At 46.4% G+C, this 21,794-nt stretch overlaps 1 protein-coding gene across 2 annotated transcripts; it reads left to right on the top strand.

The window, feature by feature from the left end:
• Window positions 1-285: 285 nt before the first annotated feature.
• Window positions 286-20,666, top strand: Dnaja3 (DnaJ heat shock protein family (Hsp40) member A3). Of its 2 annotated transcripts, XM_042698307.1 has the most exons (12): window positions 286-516; window positions 3,943-4,076; window positions 5,636-5,719; window positions 7,602-7,802; window positions 8,368-8,520; window positions 11,052-11,199; window positions 12,394-12,458; window positions 13,826-13,954; window positions 15,097-15,212; window positions 15,829-15,926; window positions 18,824-18,944; window positions 19,548-20,666. In XM_042698307.1, exons 1-11 carry the CDS (start codon window positions 306-308, stop codon window positions 18,925-18,927), a joined length of 1,443 nt encoding a protein of 480 aa, XP_042554241.1. In that variant the 5' UTR covers window positions 286-305; the 3' UTR covers window positions 18,928-18,944; window positions 19,548-20,666. The 2 variants fall into 2 exon arrangements, with proteins under 2 accessions (XP_042554241.1, XP_042554242.1); XM_042698308.1 differs by lacking the exon at window positions 18,824-18,944.
• The last annotated feature ends 1,128 nt before the right edge of the window (window positions 20,667-21,794 follow it).

The raw sequence follows: 21,794 nt of genomic DNA, 5'->3' as shown, positions 1-21,794 counted from the left end.
CGGGATTTGTAGTTCTTCCCTTGGCTAGGACCCGCGGGCCGGTTACAGTCGCTACTTTCAGCCACATTGTTCACAGATAAGGCTTAGTATTTGCCTTGTCCAATGCAGAATTACGAGATCCTACAAGGAAAGCCTACCATGCAGACATCTGCAAGGTAAACCTCAGCAAACGCCGGATACCAGGAGGGTCGGGAGATCATCTGCGCGTGCGCAACGCTTATGCTCTGCGTGCGCGCGGAGGCCCCGCCCCCAGAAGCACCGCCCCAGTGCGCCGGGCGGCGCAGGCGCAGTGTCCCCGCGCCAAGATGGCGGCACGGTGTTCCACACGCTGGTTGCTGGTGGCCGTGGGGACCCGCCGGCTGCCGGCTACAGCGGGGAGAGGGGCCCGGTCACCTCGGGAGGGCGTGGTGGGGGCGACACTGGTTCGCAAGCTGAACGTCGCTGCCTTCGCGCCTTCCGTGGGTGCTCGCGGCCCCCCGGCGCTGCTGACATTGAGGCCCGGTGTCAGCCTCACAGGTGAGGGCACACTTGCGGCTCCCGGGCCTAGAAAGGAGGGGTTCGCCTTTCTCCAGCCACAGGGGTAGCGGGGATAGAGGTGTCTTCCGACTACCGTGCGAAGCTGCTAGGAGACAGGCAGGCAGGAGGCGGAGAGGCCCGGATGGCGACGTACACATGCCGTCCAGGGGGAAGAGTTGCATGGAGCCCGGGGTGTTGAAACGCCCCAAAGGCCGTGAACCTTCACCTTTCTGTCAACATTTCTCCAGACCGCTGCTGCCCTGCTCACGCCTTCCCCATCTCCCCACCGTTCCTTCTCCTTGAGAGGGGAAGGGAGAGGCGAGTGCCATTGGGTGAGTGAACTGAGGCACTCGGGAAGTCCTGCAAGCTGCGGATCGCCACCCCCGTTTTAAAGAATGGAAAACGGAGGCTTTGAACCGAGGAACTGGTCAAGGTCATCAAGTGTGGATGAATGATCATTTCATAGCTTTTTGCCCTTTTCGCCACACGGTGTAAATCGAAGGGTGCAGTTAACAGGTTTTGTTTTCGTTTGAGAGCCTAAAGTCTGTGTAATAACACAGTCTAACGTAGACTGAGCTCGTAACAGTGTGTCAGATACGGTTTATCTTCCTAGGTCACATTTCCCTGTGACAGTCACTGATTTTTCAGAGAAATTGGTTTAGGTGTTAAACAACTTGTACAAAATCACAAAGCTAAAAAACAGTACAGCAGTGCCTTCATTTGAAAATTGCCTTCCTTAATGGTTGGAATAGAAAATTACATGTATTAAGCCTTGAAATGCTTAGGCATGCTGTTTTCTTATATAGTGGATGACGTCCGTTTTAATGAGAAGAAAGGAAGGAAGCAATGAACAAATGACCATGTCTCTGAATTGGGTGGTTGTTAGGTATCCCTATATTTTGTGCAAGTGATATTTAAGCTACCTAAATTTATAAAGAAAGGGGCTGGGAATGTGGCTTAGTGGTAGAGTGCTTGCCTAGCATGCATGAAGCCCTGGGTTCAATTCCTCATTACCACATAAAGAGAAAAAGCTATAAGTGGTACTGTGGCTAAAGTGGTAGAGTGTTAGCCTTGAGCAAAAAGGAGCTCAGGCACCAGTTTCCCAGGCCCTGAGTTCAAGCCCCAGGATTGGCAAAAAAAAAAAAAAAAAAGTATATGAGTGATAATAACAATTTACATCTCAGATTGCAATCTGGGTGCATGATTTAATCCTTTTGAGCCTCTTAGCTGTGGTCTTGGTGGTTTTGTGGTCCTTTGTACAATTCAGTATGGGTTTGGTTACATCTACATCTTCTTACTTGAACCTTCTAGGTACTAGGATTATGGGCATGTGCTACCATGCCTAGCTTCTTTTTTTTTTTTGGTCCGGTGGTGGGGCCTGAACTCTGGGCCTGGGTGCTGTCCCTCAGCTCTTCAGCTCAAGGCGAGCGCTCTACCACTTGAGCTACAGCGCCACTTCCAGTTTTCTGGTGGTTTAGTGGAGATAGGAGTCTCACGGTCTTTCCTGCCCAGGCTGGCTTTGAACCGCGATCCTCAGATCTCAGCCTCCTGAGTAGCTAGGATTACAGGCGTGAGCCACCAGCGCCCGGCTCCATGCCTAGCTTCTTAAACTAAATTTATTATTACATCTGTACAGATTTATAGAGCACTTTTTTTCCTTTGTACTACAGAGGATTGAACTCAGGTCCTTGTAAATGTTAGGCAAATGTTCTACCCAGAGCATTAAAAAAAAATTATCTTAACCAAGTTAAAATTGTCAAGGTGATGTACAGAGGGGTTACAACAGTTACATAAGTAAGGTAATAAGTACATTTCTTCAAACTTGTTACTTCCCTCATTTTTCTCCTACTTTCCCTCAAGAGCGTTTTTATAATTGTGTTACAGAGAGAATTAGGAACTAAGTCCTAAACCTAGTGTGATGCTATTACTAAGGAAAAGAATCAGTTTTTCTTTTTTCCCCAAGTGAGACCATAGCCTGTGATTGGCATGTTTACATCAGGTGCCATACACTTGTGAGAAGTGTCAATGTGGGCTAGAGATATGGCTCAAGTAGTAGAGTACCAGCCTATTAAGCTCAAAGCCTTGAATTCAAACCCCAGTGCTGCCAAAAAAAAAGTAACATTCTTCAAGCTGCAGTCTGTTACCACATCTCATGTCCCAAACTCAGCAACTCATCTCCCAAATTAGAGTCTAAAATCTTGGTCTGGGAATGTGGCTCAGTGGTAGAGTGCTTGTCTAGCACGCATGAGGCCCTGGGTTTGATTCCTCATCACCACATAAGCAGAAAAAACTGGAAGTGGTGCTGTGGCTCAAGTGGTAGAATGCTAGCCTTGAGCTGAAGAGCTGAGGGACAGTGCCAGGCCCAGAGTTCAGGCCCCACGACCTGAATTGCTGAAAGTAAATTTATGCCATTTGCACAGGCACCTACCCTAAATATCTTAGGGTTAGAGATTTTACATCAATGGACAATTTCTCCATCAACAGGACATTTGGTTCAGAGTTGTTGGTTTTTGGCCAACAACTTCTATGTTGCTTTTTTTTTTTTTTATTTTTTATTGCTGGTCCTGGGTCTTGAACTCGGCATGGGCTCTGTCCCTCTCTATGCTCGAGGCTAGCAGTCTACCACTTGAGCCACAGCACCACTGCTGACTTTTTCTGAGTAGTTTATTGGAGATAAGATAGACTTTCCTGCCTGGGCTGGATATAAACTGTGATCCACAGATCTTAGCCTTCTGAGTAGCTAGAATTACAGGTTTGAGCCACCAGTGCCTTACAGTATGTTACATTTTCAACACGCTATGATGCTGCTAGTCCAGGGACCACATTTTGAGATACAACCTATAAGCAGATCCCCAGGTTTGTACGATAGAAGAAAGATGTGGGGATTAAAAAAAATTACTAAGCCATTACTGAGACAAGGAGGATTGTAAGTGAATGAGACCAGCATATGGAAATATACAACAGTAGTAAATGCTTAGGCAATCTAAGAGAGGGAGCTATATCCCTTTCTAGGGGTGAGGGAGAATGCTAAAAGGGTGACACTGATCAGGATGCATTGTATTTATAAGCTGATTTGTTGAATGGTAACCCCTTTGTACAACTACTTAAAGATATAATATAACTTAAAAAGAGAATCCTTTTCTAATAATTTCCCTGGGATAGCCCCTCTGTCTGAAGTATTCACTATTCCTGTAGTGGTATAATGAGACTACACCAATAGTATAACCCAACAGAATCAACAACACCCTTTGTTGTGTTATCTATGGCAGTGGGTAATTGTAGTTTCCAGTATGTTGGGAGGGAACAGATCTCTTAGTCATGGTCTGGTTTGTAAGGTCCTTCAAAGGTGTACTGCAGCTGCCCATTTACCCCTATTTCCTTTTGTTGAATACAATCCCAGAGTGATTTTCTTTTTTTCTTTTTCAGGAACTAAAAGCTACCCTTTTGTTTGTACTGCCTCCTTCCACACGAGCGCCTTTGTGGCCAAAGAAGATTATTACCAGATATTAGGTGTGCCCCGAAATGCCAGCCAGAAAGAAATCAAGAAAGCCTATTATCAGGTCTGTATTGTTCAGATTTAGTGAAAAAGACTATAAAGGGAGCTTTGGTCTAATCTGGGCCTGATTGGTACAAGGCACAGACCACATGGATGGGAAACATGCAGCTCTGTGAACCATGGAATGATTCCAGAAAAGTAGACTTTGCTGGATAAATTCTTAGTATATGAAATTGTCAGTTACTACTTAGAAAAACAATCCTTTTTTCCATGGAAATTGTGAATAAATGACCAGACAGCATGTACCTGTGAAGGAACAAAACAGACCACAGCTATAGATTCTGTGTGTGCTTAGCTTGTGAGAGGCCTTGGGTTTAACCCCAGAATCAAAAAGTAAAAGTAGGGCTGGGAAGGTGGCTGAATGGTAGAGCGCTTGCCTTGCATGTATGAGGCCCTGGGTTCGATTCCTCAGCACCACATAAACAGAAAAAGCCAGAAGTGGCACTGTGGGCTCAAGCGGTAGAGCGCTCGCCTTGAGCTAAAGAGCTGAGGGACAGCGCCTAGGCCCAGAGTTCAAGTCCACGACCAGCAAAAAAAAAAAAAAAGTAAAAGTAAGCTGGGCACCAGTGACTCACACTTGTAATCCATAATCCTGGCTATTTAGGAGGCTGAGATCTTAGGTTTGAGGCTAGCCTGGGCAGACAAGCTCGAGAGACTATCTCTAATTAATCAGTAAAAAGCTGAAAGTGGAGCAGTGGTTCAAGTAGACGAGCACCAGATTTAAGCGTAAAGGCTAAGTTAGAGTGTGAAAGTCAACTTTTTTGATGGTCCTGGGGCTTGACCTCAGGTCCTGGGTGCTGTCCCCAAGCTTCTTTTCTCAAGACTTGCACTCTGCCACTTGAGCCACAGCTTCACTTCTGACTTTTTAGTAACTTAATTGGAGATAAGACTCTCATTGAGGGGGCTGGGAAGGTGGCTCAGTGGTAGAGCACTTGCCTTGCATGCCTGAGACCCTGGGTTCTATTCCCCAGCACTACATAAGCAAAAAGAAAAAAGCCGGAAATAGCGCTGTGGCTTAAGTGGTAGAGTGCTAGCCTTGAGCTGAAGAGCTGAGGGACAGCGCCCAGGTCCAGAGTTCAGGCCTCACGACCGGACCCAAAAAAAAAAAAAAAAAAGACTCTCATTGAGGAAGAGGCACTGTGGCTCAAGCGGTAGAGAGCTCGCCTTGAGCTGAAGAGCTGAGGGATAGCGCCCAAGCCCAGAGTTCAAGCCCCGCGACCAGCCAAAAGAAAAAGATTCTCATTGACTTTCTTGCCCAGGCTGGCTTTGAACCATGATCCTCAGATCTCAGCCTCCTGGGGAGTGGCAGGTGAGAGCCACTGGTGCCTGGCTCAGAAACAAAACATTTCTAAAGAATAATTGTAAGATGAGCATGGTGATGGATGCCTATAATCCCAGTACTCAGAAGGCTGAGGTAGGAGGATTGTTAGTATAAATCTCTTCTGAACTACAGAATAAGATCCTGTCTTAAAAATCAAAAAAGATATAACTGTGGCTGTTATTTGGGTTCTGGGCTCTCTTTTGGTAACCATTCTATGTCTTTAATAATTTTTTTCCCCTTAGCTTGCCAAGAAATACCACCCTGATACAAATAAGGATGATCCCAAAGCCAAGGAAAAATTCTCTCAGCTGGCAGAAGCCTATGAGGTAAAGCACCCAGCCCCTAAGTTCAAAAAGCCTATGAGGTAAATGTGTGCAGTCATTTTGTTCAGCTGTGTCCATGAATCAGTGCTTGCTTTGTTCACAGGATGGTCTGGCGTGTCAGAGGTCTAGTGTGAAGGCTATGTTTTTGCACCAAGTCACCTTGATTTTATTTAAAAAAAAGTGAGGCCAAGTTCTGGTGGTTCATGCCTATAATCCTAGCTACTCAGGAGGCTGAAAGCCGAGGATCAAAGTTCAAAGCCAGCCAAGCAGAAAAGTCCCCAAGAGACTCTTATCTGCAATTAACCACTCAAAAACTGGAAGTGGCACTGCAGCTCAAAGTGGTAGAGTGCTAGCCTTAAGCAAAAGAGCTTAGGTACAGCACCTCCAATAGAAAAAGGAGGAAGGAAAGGAGCAAGCAAAGAAGCCAGGCGCTGGTGGCTCACGCCTATAATCCTAGCTACTAAAGAGGCTGAGATCTGAGGATCATGGTTCAAAGCCCAGGGCAGGAAAGTCCTTGAGACTCTTCAATTAATCACAGAAAACTTAAAGTGGCTTTGTGGCTCAAGTGGTAGAGTGCCTCGAGCTGAAGAGCTCAGGGATAGTGCCCAGGCCCAGGTCCAGAGTTCAAACTCTGCAACTGACAAAAAAAGTAAATAAAGAAAAGGAATTGTTGTGCTGGGAAGGTGGCTCAGTGGTAGAGCGCTTGCCTTGCATGCCTGAGGCCCTGGGTTCGATTCCTCAGCACCACATAAGCAAAAAAGAAAAAAGCCGGAAGTGGCGCTGTGGCTTAAGTGGTAGAGTGCTAGCCTTGAGCTGAAGAGCTGAGGGACAACGCCCAAGCCCAGAGTTCAGGCCCCATGACCGGACCCAAAAAAAAGGGTTCTAAGACCTCATACTAGGTCTATTACCTTGGAATCTCAATGAAGAACAGAATCCAGAAATTTGCATTGACTTAACTCCCCAAGCAATTTATTGTGGCTGTATTTGGGAACTCTAGGTTTGGTTAGTTTTGTATCTCTTTCTTCTTTTTTTTTTTTTTTTGGGTCTGGTCGTGGGGCCTGAACTCTGGGCCTGGGCGCTGTCTCTCAGCTCTTCATCTCAAGGCTAGCACTCTACCACTTGAGCCACAGCGCCACTTCCGGCTTTTTTATTATGTGGTGCTGAGGAATCGAACCCAGGGCCTCGAGCATGCAAGGCAAGTGCTCTACCACTGAGCCACCTTCCCAGCCCCCCCTTTTTTTTTTTTTTTGGTCAGTCATGGGGCCATCCTGGGCCTTGTCTCTTAGCTCTTCACCTCAAAACTAGTGCTCTACAGACACTTAAGCCACAGCGCCACTTCTGGCTTTTTCTGCTTATGTGGTGCTGAGGAATCGAACCCAGGGCCTTGTGCATGCAAGACAATCACTCTACCACTGAGCCACCTTCCCAGCTGTTTTTTTTTTTTTTTTGTTTGTTTGTTTGTTTTTAAAGTGCACGCGCGCGCGTGTGTTTTGGTACTGGAGATCGAACCCAGTATATTGCACTTGTTAGGCAAGCACTTTACCAGTGAGCTACATACCAGCCCTCACTGAATGTTTTTGTATGTGAGGTTACTTGGTGTGAATTTTATCACTGTTCCTGGGTATCAAAAAACCAGAAATTTCTGATAACTCTGCTTTTTTTTTTTTTTTTTTGGTCAATTGTGGGACCTGAACTCTGGGCCTGCACACTGTCCCTCAGCTCTTCAGTTCAAAGCTAGTGCTCTACCACTTGAGCCACAGCACCACTTATGGCTTTTTCTGCTTATGTGGTGCAGAGGAATTGAACCCAGGGCCTCATGCATGCGAGGCAAGCACTCTATCACTGAGCAACCTTCCCAGACCTGATAACTCTGCTTTTCTTATAGGTTCTGAGTGATGAGGTGAAGAGGAAACAGTATGATGCCTACGGTTCTGCTGGCTTTGATCCTGGGGCCAGCAGCTCTGGACAGAGCTATTGGAGGGGGGGGCCCTCTGTTGACCCAGAGGAGCTGTTCCGGAAGATCTTTGGGGAGTTTTCATCATCTTCCTTTGGAGATTTCCAGAGTGTGTTTGATCAGCCTCAAGAAGTAAGTTTCTTATTTTGAAGACTCCTCCAAAGGTGATCTAAACAGTGTTTTGTCAGTTTCTTTTTCTGAGAGAGGCAAAGCAGCTTAAATGGAATGATCTTGAGGTAGCTTTTTGGCAGAAAGTAACTCCAACATTTGAAAAGTATTATAGATAATAATGAACACATTCATTTGACTATTTATATAATATATATATATATATATATATATATATATATACACATATATATGGCCCCACTGTTTTTAGGCCTCTGACTTGACCTCATATCCCAATGAGGAATGCATGGTAGAATATAGTTGCTCATCTCATGGCTTTGAAGCACAAAAGGAAACTAAATTTTCACTGAAACTAAGACATATTATCCGTTAAAATTCCTGAGAAGTGGAACAAAACCTGCCAACTGAGTCCCAGTCATTCTTGCCTGGCAGACTTACATAAGAACAGTAGTAGTGACAGAGTAGCTGCAAGTGGTAGTCAGTGCTTTTCTGTCCCCAAATGGTACATCCCAGTGATTATTGTCAAGGAAAGACTGACAAGCCATGCTTCTTCTTTTTTTTTTTTAAGTACATCATGGAATTGACATTCAACCAGGCTGCCAAGGGTGTCAACAAGGAGTTCACCGTGAACATCATGGACACCTGTGAGCGCTGTGATGGCAAGGGCAATGAGCCTGGCACCAAGGTGCAGCACTGCCACTACTGTGGTGGCTCAGGCATGGTAAGGGTGTGCCCCGTCTTCCCTGCAGGCTCCCCACCCTCCTACCACCTAATCCTACTACTTACACCATTCTGTTTTTATATGCTCCGGTAGGTTTTTATTCAAGGACTCTAGGCTTTGAAAATTCATAGCTGCAGAGAGTATTTAAATCTAGAACCTTCTGCACTTTGCACTAGTTCTCTGCCCATGACAACAGTACAGATGGCAAAAGGAAACCATTGTCTTAGAAAATGTACTTTGGGAAATACAGAGAATTTGAAAATCAGGATTAAGATTTTACTTGAAGTATCATCATTCTCTCTCCTTTTATTCAGATGCACCCACTTGAAGCATTTGGCCCCCTTTGCTTTTTTGTCATTGATGGTGTGCTGCTTTTCTTTTCATTTTTGTTTATTTATTTATTTATAGCTGTATGAGTTCAAGGATTCTTCCTATGTTATGGTCAGTATAGTTACTTCAGTGTTTATTTTATTTATTTATTTTTTTTGGGTCCGGTCATGGGGCCTGAACTCCGGACCTGGGCGCTGTCCCTCAGCTCTTCAGCTCAAGGCTAGCACTCTACCACTTGAGCCACAGCGCCACTTCCGGCTTTTTTCTTTTTTGCTTATGTGATGCTGAGGAATCGAACCCAGGGCCTCATGCATGCAAGGCAAGCGCTCTACCACTGAGCCACCTTCCCAGCCCTACTTCTGTGTTTAAATTGTCCCTGATTTGGCCTTTTGAAGTCCCTTCCATCTGGTCCTATGTCCTTGTGTTGTCTTCTGACCATAGGTTCAGCACTTTCTTACCTTGCCTTTTAACAAAGTTTATTAAGCTGAACTTGTACTATCAGTACTGCAGTTAGCCCTATCCACTGAGCCCTGGTTCTGCTTAGTATATGATGGGCCAAAAACCAAGATCTACACCTGGAAGTACTAATTGCTCCTATTACAAGACTGCCTCTCAGCCCTCTCAGTCACTGAGTCAGTATTTTGTATAGTCATGCATTTCTTTCCTTATCTGTCTGTTCAAATGCTATAGATATACATGTGCACATATGTGCATCACAGACTGAATTTAACCTAATCATTTCACACTTAATTTTTTTTTTTGGGTGGGGGCAGTCTTAGGGCTTGAATGCTGGGCTCCTTTTGCTCAAGGTTAGCATGTTACCACTTTGAACCACAGCACACTTCTGGCTTTTTCTGTGATTAATTGGAGATAAGAAATTCATGGACTTTTCTGCCCTGGCTGGCTTCAAACTGTGATCCTTAGATCTCAGCCTCCTGTGTAGCTGGGATTATAGGCATGAATCACCGGTGCCTGGCTTACATTTTATTTTGGTTGGTCGTGGGGCTTGAACTCTGGGCCTGGGCACTGTCCCTCAGCTCTTCAGCTCAAGGTTAGTGCTATACCACTTGAGCCTCACTGCCACCTGCAGCTTTTTCTATTTATGTGGTGCTGAGGAATTGAACCAAGGAACTCATGCATGAGAGGCAAGCACTCTACCACTAAGCCACCTTCCCAGTCCCCGGCTTACAGTTTTTAACAAAGATAAACCTGGCTGTGATTATCCCCAAAATATTTAATCATTTTCTCCATCATATAAAACACATTAAAGAATTAACCATTTTAGAATTGTAAATCCATATAATGTGGAAAACATTTCTGCTTAAAGATTCTCAATATTTAAAAGTGTTAGAGCATGTGCTTAGTATGTGCAAAGTCCTAGATTTGATCCTTAATGGCAGGAAGGATTTCAGAATATGTAATGATATAAATTAATTATTTAGCTGTGTATGGTAACTCAACCCTGTAATGCTAACACTTGGAAGGCTGAAGTAGGAGATCAAGTGTTTAATGCCACCATAATCTACATAGCAAAAAAGACATGGAAAGAGTTATGGAAAGAATATTTAAAACTGAACTATAAAAAATTGGTTGTAAAGTCTGTATTTACAAGTTCAAACAGGCAATATGATCTCTTTTTTGTCGGTCGTGGGGTTTGAACTCAGCCTGGGCGTTGTGCCTGAGCCTCTCTGTTCTCAAGGCTAACGGTCTATCACTTGAGCCACAGCACCACTTCTGAGGTTTTCTAAGTAGTTCATTGGAGATAAGAATCTCAACGGACTTCCTGCCTGGGCTAGCTTTGAACCGTGATCCTCAGATCTCAGCCTCCTCAGTAGCTAGGATTACAGGCATGAACCACCAGCACCCGGCTTCTTAGTATTCTTTTTTTTTTTTTTTTGTCCATTGTGGGGCTTGAACTCTGGGCCTGGGCACTGTTCCTCAGCTCTTCAGCTCAAGGCTAGTGTTCTACCACTTGAGCCACAGTACCACTTCCAGATTTTTCTGTTTATGTGGTACAGAGGAATTGAACCCAGGGCCTCATGCATGCGAGGCAAGCACTCTACCACTGAGGTACTTTCCCAGCCCGTTCTTAGTATTCTTTAGGTGCACGTGCACACCAAAAAAGCCTTCAACCAAACATTTCTCTCAGGAGTCAGTGTACTTGCCTGCTTACTGTTTTTTTCCCCCCTCATATTCATTAGGAAACCATCAATACTGGCCCTTTTGTGATGCGTTCCACATGTAGGAGATGTGGTGGCCGAGGCTCCATTATCACAAATCCTTGTGTGATCTGTAGAGGAACAGGACAAGCCAAGCAGAAGAAGCGAGTGGTGATCCCTGTGCCTGCAGGTGGGTCCCAGAGCGCCCCATGTTCAGGAGATGGCCAGGCCCACTGAGCCCTATGTGATCTGGCAGGAGCTTGGTTTGAGGCCCTGGAGTTCAGGCTAGAGAAAGAGCTAAAATCTCCTAGAATCTTTTATTTTATTTATTTGTTTATGTTGATATTGGGGCTTGAACTCAGAGTCTAGGCACTGTCCCTGAGCTTGTGTACTCAAACTAGTGCTCTACTACTTTGAACTACTACACTTCCAGGGGCTGGGAAGGTGGCTCAGTGGTAGAGTGCTTGCCTTGCATGCATGAGGCCCTGGGTTCCATTCCTCAGCACCACATAAGCAAAAAGCTGGAAATAGTGCTGTGGCTCAAGTGGTAGAGCGCTAGCCTTGAGCTGAAGAGCTGAGGGACAGCGCCCAGGCCCAGAGTTCATGCCCCACGACCGGACCAAAAAAAAAAATGAACTACTACACTTCCAGTTTTCTGGTGGTTAATTAGAGATAAGAGTCTTGGACTTACCTGTCTGGGCTGGCTTCAAACCATGATCCTCAGACAGCCTCCTGAGTAGCTAGTTGTGGGGCCTGAATTCTTGGCCTGGGCACTGTCCCTCAGCTCTTCAGCTCAAGGCTAGTACTCTACCACTTGAGCCACTTAAGCTACTTCCGTTTTTTCTGCCTATGTGGTTCTGAGGAATGGAACCTAGGGCCTTGTACATGAAAGGCAATCACTCTACCACTGAGCCACCTTCCCAGCCCCGCCACCTTTTTGTTTTTGCTGGTACTGGTTCTTAAATGGAAGGCCTCTTGCTCTCATTTGGCTTTTTTGTTCATTTTTGGTGCTCTACCACTTGAACAATGACTCCACTTCTGGCATTTTGCTAAACTTAGAGATAAGAATCTCTTGGATTTGTCTGCCTAGGCTGACTCTGAATCACAATTCTCAGATCTCAGCCACCTGAGTAGCTAGGATTGTAGACACGGGCTCTTGAAATCTTTTTTTTTTTTTTTGTACCAGTTATCTTTAAAATGTGCCCACTCTACTTCAGCTTGTGAAGGAGCAGCTCCCAGTCTGTGGTTTTCACCTCTCCCCTCCCTCTGTCTTCATTCAATGAGAGCCACCTTAACAAGGATTGGGAATGAGCAAGGGGTTTGGGAAGTCAGTGTTGCATGAGGTGCCACCTAACTGCTGTTTTTGGAACTTTGATTCTTCTAGGAGTTGAGGATGGCCAGACTGTGCGGATGCCCGTGGGAAAACGAGAGATTTTTGTCACATTCAGGGTAGGCATTTTCTATTTACCTTCTGTTAGGTCTTTGCCCTCTCAGTGTCTCTGAGGCTGCTGTTGGCCTGAGTTTTGTGGGTGAAGTGTTGCTGTTTTTAAAAGGAAGAAGGGCTGTGTTCATGTGGTTATTAACTGTTTTGTGGAGGTTTTGTGCTTGATGTGAAAATAAAGCTTCCTCATGATGTTTACAAGTTAGAAACAAGACACAAGAACATACAGAGATCTGTTGATGGGAAAAAGTTACAACAAAGTTTATTGTGTGTGTGTGTGTGTGTGTGTGTGTGTGTGTGTGTGCAAGTGTGCAAGACACAAGAACACACAGAGATCTGTTGATGGGAAAAAGTTACAACGAAGTTTAGTGTGTGTGTGTGTGTGTGTGTGTGTGTGTGTGTGTGTGGTCAGAAATTAAACTCAGGCCCTCTGGCATACTCTGCAAGCATCCCCAGGTCTAAGCTAAAGTTTTTTCTTTTTTGGGGGGGTCCAGTCGTGGGGCCTGAACTCTGGGCCTGGGCGCTGTTCCTCAGCTCTTCAGGTCAAGGCTAGCACTCTACCACTTGAGCCACAGCACCACTTCCGGCTTTTTTTTTTTTCTTTTTGCTTATGTGGTGCTGAGGAATCAAACCCAGGGCCTCAGGCATGCAAGGCAAGCGTTCTACCACTGAGCCACCTTCCCAGCCCCCTAAGCTAAAGTTTTATATGTTATAATATGCAGATAAAAAGAAAGTAATGGCTTCTGTCACTAGTTACAGTCCTAGATGTGTACCTGAGAAAAACACTTGTAAACGTATAGGGTATACTTATACATGACAGATACAGAGGTGATTTGACAGCCCTGTTTGTAAGATTCCAACGGTTTGCTGGTTTTGAATAAGAGAATAGTCTGCAAATTGCTGAGTGACAGAGTGAAGGCTGCTAATAATCAGAATACCACCAGAGCCACAAGTGTGAGCACAAGTCACCTTGTCTGTCATTAAACAGAAGAAAGCGAGTCCTGGGAGGCTTTCCTGCCTTAAATACCATCTCCTTAGAGCTGTCATAGATGTATGAGATGGACTGTATTTAGGGACATGGAAATACATAGCAAAAGCAATAGAAGTTTTAGAAAAAGAAGCTAAAAAAGCTAATTTTCATTCTCTTCCCTCTCCAATTGGGCACTGTGAGGAAGGGGTAGATGTTGTTCCTCTGCAGTATGCAAGTACGGAGGCTGTGTCCCCTCCAGAGCTGTGAGGGGCTAGCACACATTTGTGATATGCAGGTCTTTCTCAGTGCTGAGCTGTAAGTGTAGAAAGCTCAGGCCTGCCAAGCCATGTGGCTCATGCTGGTGAATTCTGTGATGGTCACAATCATCTTGTGTTTTGGCCTCAGGTACAGAAAAGCCCTATATTCCGGAGGGACGGCGCAGATATCCACTCCGACCTTTTTATTTCAATAGCTCAGGCTATTCTTGGGGGGACAGCAAGAGCCCAGGGTCTGTACGAGACCATCAGTGTGACGGTAAGAGGGTGCAAGGATGACATTGCCAGCAGTATTTTGTTGCGCCTTTTTGTTTTCTTTTTTCTTTTGGCAGCACTAGAACTGAAAACTTGTGGACAAGTACTCTCGCACTTGACGCATGTTCCCAGCCCTTTCTGATTTTATTATTTTTCAAATAAGATCTCACCTTTTCCCAGGCAATTCTGCACCACAGTCTTTCTCTCTGTGCTTTCACAGAGCTGGAATGACAGGCGTGTTTCACCACATACCCAACTTTTTATTATTTGACATGGGGGTCTCACAAACATTTGTGACCAGGCTATCTCACTCTTCTGAGTAGCCAGGATTATAGGCATGAGACAGTACCCAGCAACTTTTTCTTTGAAGTGGGAAATGAGACTTGTAAGCACCTAGCCCGTCAATGATTCTGAGAGAAGAGGCCTGGGGTGGACACTAGAAGCTTTAGGTTATTCCTTGTGAGAATCATAAGCCCAGGCCTTGGTGTATTGCCATGTAAAGCAGTTCCTGGCTTGGGTCCCCTCCTTTGCTGGTTAGCAATCCCAGAAACTGTGACACAGAGGTGTGTTGTTGAAGTTGGTGCTCTTTGCGTCTGCTTCCTCAGGGTCTGATGATGGTAGCAGATCCTCAGGAGCTATGTCTCCTCCCCTCAGGTTTCAGCAGTAGTACACAGCCTCTTGTTCCACCTGAACCTCTCTCCTCTATCTCCAGGTCCCACCACTGTTAGCATTTACCTAGGGTTTTCTCCAGACTCTGTGTAGGGATTTTGGGGTGACCCCTGTCCGTGGAGTGGACACTGTGGGCATACTGCTGCCTCTATCCAAGGGCCATCCCTGTCCATGCCTTCCAGCCCAGTGAGGGCCCTGGAGCAAGCTCAGCCTTGGATCCCGAGTTGTGTTTTTCTATCCCTGTGTCCAGTGCTTTGACCTTCACTTCTGCTTCCGGGGCTCACCCCACATAACTCCTGCTCTCAAGTTCTGGTTGCAACTCAGCCATTGTCTTCATGGTTACTGATGGGCTTGCTCCGTACTCCTGAATGCAATCTTTTATTTCCTTGAGTCCTTTCAAGATTGTTTTTGTGTAGTGAAATGGTTTACATTTGGGTAGTGGTGACCAAGGAATGTACTGCTTTCCTTTCAATATAGATTCCCCCGGGAATTCAGACAGACCAGAAGATTCGATTGACTGGGAAAGGCATACCCCGGATAAACAGCTATGGTTATGGTGATCATTACATTCACGTGAAGATCAGAGTTCCAAAGTAAGTGTCCTCTCTAGCTCAGTGGCCAAGCCTACCCTCTGCACCCCCCCCCCCACACACACACAATGCTCCAGGCACCCTCCGAGCCTGTCACCTGCCAAGCCCTATGCCAACAGTTCAGGGTCCTATGAGCCCCAGGCTTGGGCATCAGGTGTGTGTAGTCCAGGTTCCCTATCTGTGGAGTAGACATACCAGAGGTCAGCCTCACTGAATTGTGGGGGAATGATGTGAATAACACACAGAAGATGCTTAGCTGCTACTGAGTTGTTATGGGCAGAATGCTGTGGGCACCAAGGCTGGGTATGCACTAAGGCTGGGTATGCACCAAAACTAGGTGTCCACTGGCTTCGCTTGGAGGCTGGTTTCCAGCACTCATCCTTTCCATAGTCTCCTGCCTGTTGCTTCATTACATGCTTACTTGTAGGCCCCTCGTATAACTGTGGCAGCATTGCCACTGCGACAGTCATTTAAATGACTTGGTGTACTTTGGGAGCTTTGAGGCCCTGGCCCTCAGGTTCTTATTACTGGCTGTGGGTATGCTCCTGCCCAGACCAGCAACTTGTCTGTCTGTGTGGTGATGCCCAGAGGAAGCACTGTTGCTGTGTTGGGTCCACAGGAGGCTCACCAGCCGGCAGCAGAGCCTGATTCTGAGCTACGCTGAGGACGAGACAGATGTGGAGGGGACAGTGAATGGCGTGACCCACACAAGCACCGGTAAGGGGTCTGGAGGTGACATGGTGGCATAAGGGAGCTTCTCAGTCCCTTGGAGGGTGAATAATTTGGAGCAAAATGTTGCAGTTTCCAGTCAGGCTTCATGAAGCCCCCCAAAAGCACTACTGAGAGAGGGAGGGGTGGGCAGGAACAGCCAGAGAGAAGTCTCGAATCTCCCCTCCCTATGAAAGCTTCTCTCCCATTCTTAGCTTGTGTTCATGTGCCAAGGAGGTGCTGGAGTACTTCCTCTCCAGGCAGCTCTGTGTCTCAGAGCAAATGTTCTGATTTCTAGCCTTGATTCTGCCACTTCCCTTGTGACTGGGCACTTTCCTCCATGAGAGCTTCTTGTAACAGCTTAAGGAGGTGACTTGGATGCGTTTGTACATTCCCTACCCTGAACATCTTGCTGGGGCACCAGGATGTCTTGCAAGCCACAGTGAAAACTGTATTGGAGAGGACTCTGTCTTTTAGAGCAGGCTAGCTTTGACTTCTTCCTGCAGTGTACAGGCACGTTACTTCAGATGTCATACTGTCATTGGGAGACTAGTTGAACATTGGTGACTTGCCATCAGCTCCTCTGCCTGCTGGAGCCGCCTGCTTGATGAAGGCACTGGCGGCCACTGGCCCCCTTCCAGGAGGCAGGCTCTTCCGTTGATGGGGACCTTGCTCAGGTCAGGACAGGCTGCACATGTTTTTACCTCCTTGCATCATTTTGTTTGGGGTTTTAGGCATGCATCACCATGTCTAGCTTGTTTGGCATTTTTTGTTCTACTCCTTGAACCACCTACTAGCTAACCAGGTACTTATTGTAACTCTTGCAGACTTCAACCACTCTGGCTGTAGTGTATCTATAGTTATGAGGCACAAACCACTTCCTGGTTGTGGTGGGGTGGCAGAGTTGGGGGAGGTGGGAGTGGCAGATGCCAAGTAGGTTTTTTTTTTTTTTTTTTTGCTAGTCCTGGGGCTTGAACTCAGGGCCTGGGTACTGTCTCTGAGCTAATTTTGCTCAAGACCAGCACTCTACCACTTGAGCCACAGTGCTCCAGCTTTTTTCTGTGTTATTGAGGAACCAAACCCAGGGCTTCATGCATGCTAGGCAAGTGCTTTACCACTAAGTCACATTCTCAGCCTGCTGAGTGTTTTTATGTCCACTTAGAGCTTGGGTGTTTTATATCCCAGCTATCATTGTTGGCAGTGAAGCCTTAGGCAGATTATCTCTGTGAACCTGCTTCATCATTTCTAAACTGAGGACAGTAGTAATACCACTTAATAGGCTTTCTCAGCAGTTAAATAAGATTGTGTGAGTAAAGCCTGCAACACTGAGCTTGTCATATATCAAAAGCAAGTGTCACATACAATACCTTTCACCAAGTTTTGCCATCTGCTTACCAATGGTTAGACAAAATTCCAGACTCTTCCTGTCTTAGGAGGTCCAGGAGTGTACACTTTATGGATTGTTAAAAGGGCTCTTTTTTTTTTTTTTTTTTTGTCCATGTGGGGCTTGAACTCGGCTTGAGTGCTGTCCCTGCACTCTTCAGCTCAAGGCGAACACTCTACCACTTGAGCCACAGCACCACTTCCGGTTTTCTAGTGGTTTATTGGAGATAAGAGTCGCACAGACTTCCCTGCCTGGGCTGGCCTCGAACCGCGATCCTCAGATCTCAGCCTCCTGAGGAGCTAGGGTTATAGGTGTGAGCCACCAGCACCCGGCAAAAGGGTTCTTTTTGTTACTCAAGTCTTTACGTAAGCAAGAGGTTGCCAAGAACTGAAGGAGAGCACCCCAGTTTTTCAGCGTGCTGTTCAGGGCCTGAATCTTTCTCTGTGCAGCCCTGGAACTTGGACACGACCCCTGCAGCTTTGACAGTTATCCAGACCTTATTGAGAGTGCTCTTTAGGTGGCTGTTCTTTCTGTAAGGGCACACCTGAGCTCTGCAGTTTTGCCTGTCAGAGAAGTGAGCCCCAGTCATGCTGCTTGTGCAGAACCCAGAGGTTTTTACCCCTTCTGCTTGGGGACCTTTCTGTCCATGCTTTGGAAAGGCCTCATTTGACTCAGAATGAGTTCAAGGAGATCATGACTATTTTATTTGCACACTACTCAGTATTCCTGTAAGTTCTAAATGTTGTTGTGCACGTCACTGCAAATCATCGTGAATCTTGTATAGCAGCGTTACCTAGGTAATCTTGGCCTGGGCCCTGGGGAACCATCACTGGGGCTGCTCGTACCTTTAGCAGTCAGGCTTGGGAGCCAGCCACAGAGACTTTGCTTAGAGCCACAGATGCCCCCTGCTGGCGTGGTAGACAGGATGAAGTGCACTCAATAGTGGATTTCACACGGCAGTGACTTCCTTACTGGGTTTCCCGGGCACGTTACAAGTGCATGCATATGGAATGTGGTAGTGGACCTAGAAGTAGGATCTGTTGTTGCTAGTAGCATGAAAAGAGCCTGAGCTTCAGGTTCAGGCTGCTTGTACTTGAACTCAGATCTGCTCCCCTGCCAACTGACTTTGGGGCCACTTGAACTGTGCCTCCATGTTGTTATATCACATCTATGATGATGAATGCTACCCTAAGTAAGTAGTGTGGCGTGGCTTAGAAGTCGTCTGTCATTTGGCTCCATTATTTACTTTTTGTTCAGATTAGAGATAACTGGTTGCTGTGGGTCCATGAGTTGAAGAGGAATTGGGATAACAGAGTTCTGAGTAGCCCATTTGAATTGGTGAGACAGTTCAGATAGCCCTTGCCAACGTGGGAGTGACCTCCCTGTTTCTGGGGTAGCATTTACTTGCTTCTTGACTGAGTGCTACCGCCTGAGCACACAGGCATGGGTAGGTGGGGGCTGGGGATGTGCCACATGAAAGAGTGCACCCTTGACCCCAGTTCTTTCTGCTGTTTGTGCCCAGGTGGCAGGACCATGGATAGCTCCGAAGGAAACAATGCTAGGCGTGAGGCTGGGGAGGACAAAGAGGGATTCCTTTCCAAACTTAAGAAAATTTTTATCTCCTGATACCCATCCCAGCTGAGGTAGGAAAACCTGTGAGGTTTCTTCCTTTGTTTCCCTCTGTGAACTAATCCCCTTTTGTCTCACTTTAACATTTTATCCAACCCCACCGACCCCAGGATTTGCAAGAGGTATGAGTTGAAGATAGTGATGAATCTGGCATCTTCTTAGCCAGTAGGAAGAGAATGTGGCACGGTCAGCCAGCATAGGGCTGACCAGGCTGCTGCAACTAGTCTCTTACATTCCAACTCTATATACTCCTACCTGGGGAATTTGTATTTTGGGGGCTGCCACTTGACCCTCCTTAAGCCAGTTCCCAGGGGCTCTCCATCCTAGCGGTGGGATCAGCTTGCCCATGGTCACGAAGAGTGAATTGCATATGGCAGAACCAAGCCTAGAACTCAGATCTCCTCCACCTCCTGCTTGTTTCCCATTGCCTGGGCAGTGTAGCGTTGTGCCAACTCTGGGGCTGCTGTGGGGTTAGTACTTGCACACTGTGGTGTTTTGAAATGTACTACTGTGTGTGCTCACTCCTGGTGCTCTCCAGGGATTAATGGAAGCTCTCTGACAGGACAGGAGTGTGTTCTGTGAACTGTGAAATGTAACCGTTTGTCCCCTTGGTTCAGGAAAACGGTCCACTGGAAACTAGGCTGGAAGCAGTAGCCTCTCTCATGGCCAGGACCTCGGAGATAGGAGGATCCCAGAGCAACAGCACTGAGCCTTTGCCTGCACAGCCCTCCAGACCGCCCGGCAACAGCACAACCATGTGACAACACCTCTGAATAGAAAGGTCACAGTAGGCAGCCATGGGCAGTGACATGTAGCACCCGAGAGCTGGTAGAAGTTTTCTGTCCACCAGTAGAAGATTCTCCACTTCTGGCTTAGGCAGGGTAAGACACTTGGACTCCTCTTGCAGTAGTAAAACTCTAATTTGGAATCAAATATGGTGATCTTAGTTAAAAAAAAAAAATTAAAGGCCATGCTTACTGCTTAAAAATGAAGCCTTAAGCTGCATCAAGTTGTGATGTGATTAATTTTCCTCTCAGCAAGTTCCTAGAGGTTCTGGAAAAAGTCCTTCCTGACAGGTTGTCTTCAGGAAGAGAGGACTGCACACCCTACCAGGTCAGCTCTCTCCCGGTAGGCTCTGCCAACACACGTTTCTCCTCTTGGAGTGTGTTCTTAGTCCACAAGGTTCCATGCAGCTGGAAAGCGGGTACTGGGGCCAGGCAAAGGACAGTTCTTCCTCCTGCCCACCTCACATGGCCACCTGCCTCAGCTGCTGCTGGTGTGGTAGGACTTGACTACACTGTAGCCCCATAGGGCAGACTTCAGATGCTATGGGTTCTTGGAGCTGTGCTGGGAGGGTTTCGTTCTCCCCACTTATACTGTGTGTTTAAATTAATGCTATGCTATGAATCATTGTCTTTTTCCTATGTGAAGGTCTGCTCAAGAGAGCAGAGTGCAGTGTGAGCCAGTGAAGGCTCCCACCGTGCAGCTAGAGCACACAATCCATCCTCAGCCTGGTAGCCATAGCTTCATACTGGTAACATGTCATTGTCCATGTGTTTCAAGGTTTTGAGCACTAGCATAAGAGAGGATAATGAAGAACACTTTCTCAGTAGCCTCCTTTGTATTTTCCTTTATAATTTACAAAAGTAAAGCATCTATTAGCGTCTGACTCAAGAATGTAAAATGATTCTGTATCAATGTAAATAAGATTATTTACTGCAAAAGATATTTAAAACCTACATTGTGGTCATTTCTTCTTTGAAAGAGTTCAAACAACCTGCAGGCAGTCCCACAGGGACTGGAGGGTCAGCTGCCTTCCTCCACAAGGTTACTCCCCCGCAGCTTAGCTGGTATAGTGTCTTGACAGTATTGCTCCCCCACTGCCCAAACCCAAAGCAGGGTACCCCATCGAACAGCATTCTCCTGTGCAAATGCTCTCGCACCTGGCTGACTTGGAGAGCCTGTGCTAAGATGTACATTGGCTCCTTTTCCTTCATTACCTTCAGAAAGTTTTCACCTATTTATTTTTGTAGCTACACTCAAGACCTTGTACTATTGCTTGGTTTTCTTGCACATGGCTGGTGCTCTACAACTTGAGTGAATCCTCCAGCCCTGGTTGTTATTGTTTTGTCGGTTGCAGGGCCTGTACTCTGGGCCTGGGAGCTGTCCCTCAGCTCTTCAGCTCAAGGCTAGCACTCTACCACTTGAGCCACAGCACCACTTGCCTTTTCTGCTTATGTGGTGCTGAGGAATAGAACCCAGGGCCTCATGCATACAAGGCAAGCACTCTACCACTGAGCCACCTTCCCAGCCCCACTAGCCCTGTTTTTTGCTGATTATTTTGGAGAGGAAGCCTCATAGGTTTTTCTGTCCAGGCTGACTTCAAACCACTATCCTTTAGGTCTCAGCTTCCTGAGTAGATAAGATTATAGATGTAAGCCACTGAGAGTTCGATGAGTTTAACCCACCTGTGCTTCCAGGAAAGCCTTAGTGCTGTCTCTCTCTCTCTCACACACACACACACACACACGAAAGCTGATGGATAAGAAAGGCTCAATAGAGATTCTCTTCAAACTTGAGATATTTTCCCCTATTTCATTCACATAGTGCTCAGACACAATTCTAGAGAGGGGATAAAGCAATGAGGTTAGACAGTGTCTCAGGAAAGCATAGGTCTGTGGGAATTGAGTCTTACTTCTGTACTTGGAAAGAGGGTTCTAGGAAGACTTTAGAAGAGGAAGGTGTATAGCTGGGCACCATTGGCTCACACTTGTAATCCTAGCTACTTAGGAGGCTGACATCTGAGGATTCTGGTTCAAAGCCAGTCAAGCAGCAAAAAGTTCAAATGATAGAGTGCTGGCCTT

The sequence above is a fragment of the Dipodomys spectabilis genome, unplaced genomic scaffold (genome assembly GCF_019054845.1).
Source record: "Dipodomys spectabilis isolate Male_0828 unplaced genomic scaffold, ASM1905484v1 ptg000231l, whole genome shotgun sequence".
Taxonomy (NCBI): domain Eukaryota; kingdom Metazoa; phylum Chordata; class Mammalia; order Rodentia; family Heteromyidae; genus Dipodomys; species Dipodomys spectabilis.
The sequence above is the reverse complement of the archived record's forward strand: the minus strand, read 5'-3'. Positions and strand labels throughout refer to the sequence as shown.

What these genes read in the sequence shown, in the direction of transcription:
- Dnaja3 (XM_042698307.1), top strand. Translation starts at nt 306, where the DNA reads ATGGCGGCACGGTGTTCCACACGCTGGTTGCTGGTGGCCGTGGGGACC. An exon ending in TCAAGAAAGCCTATTATCAG is followed by an intron (nt 4,077 to 5,635) that starts GTCTGTATTGTT and finishes TTTTCCCCTTAG; the next exon opens with CTTGCCAAGAAATACCACCC. An exon ending in GTGAAGATCAGAGTTCCAAA is followed by an intron (nt 15,213 to 15,828) that starts GTAAGTGTCCTC and finishes TTGGGTCCACAG; the next exon opens with GAGGCTCACCAGCCGGCAGC.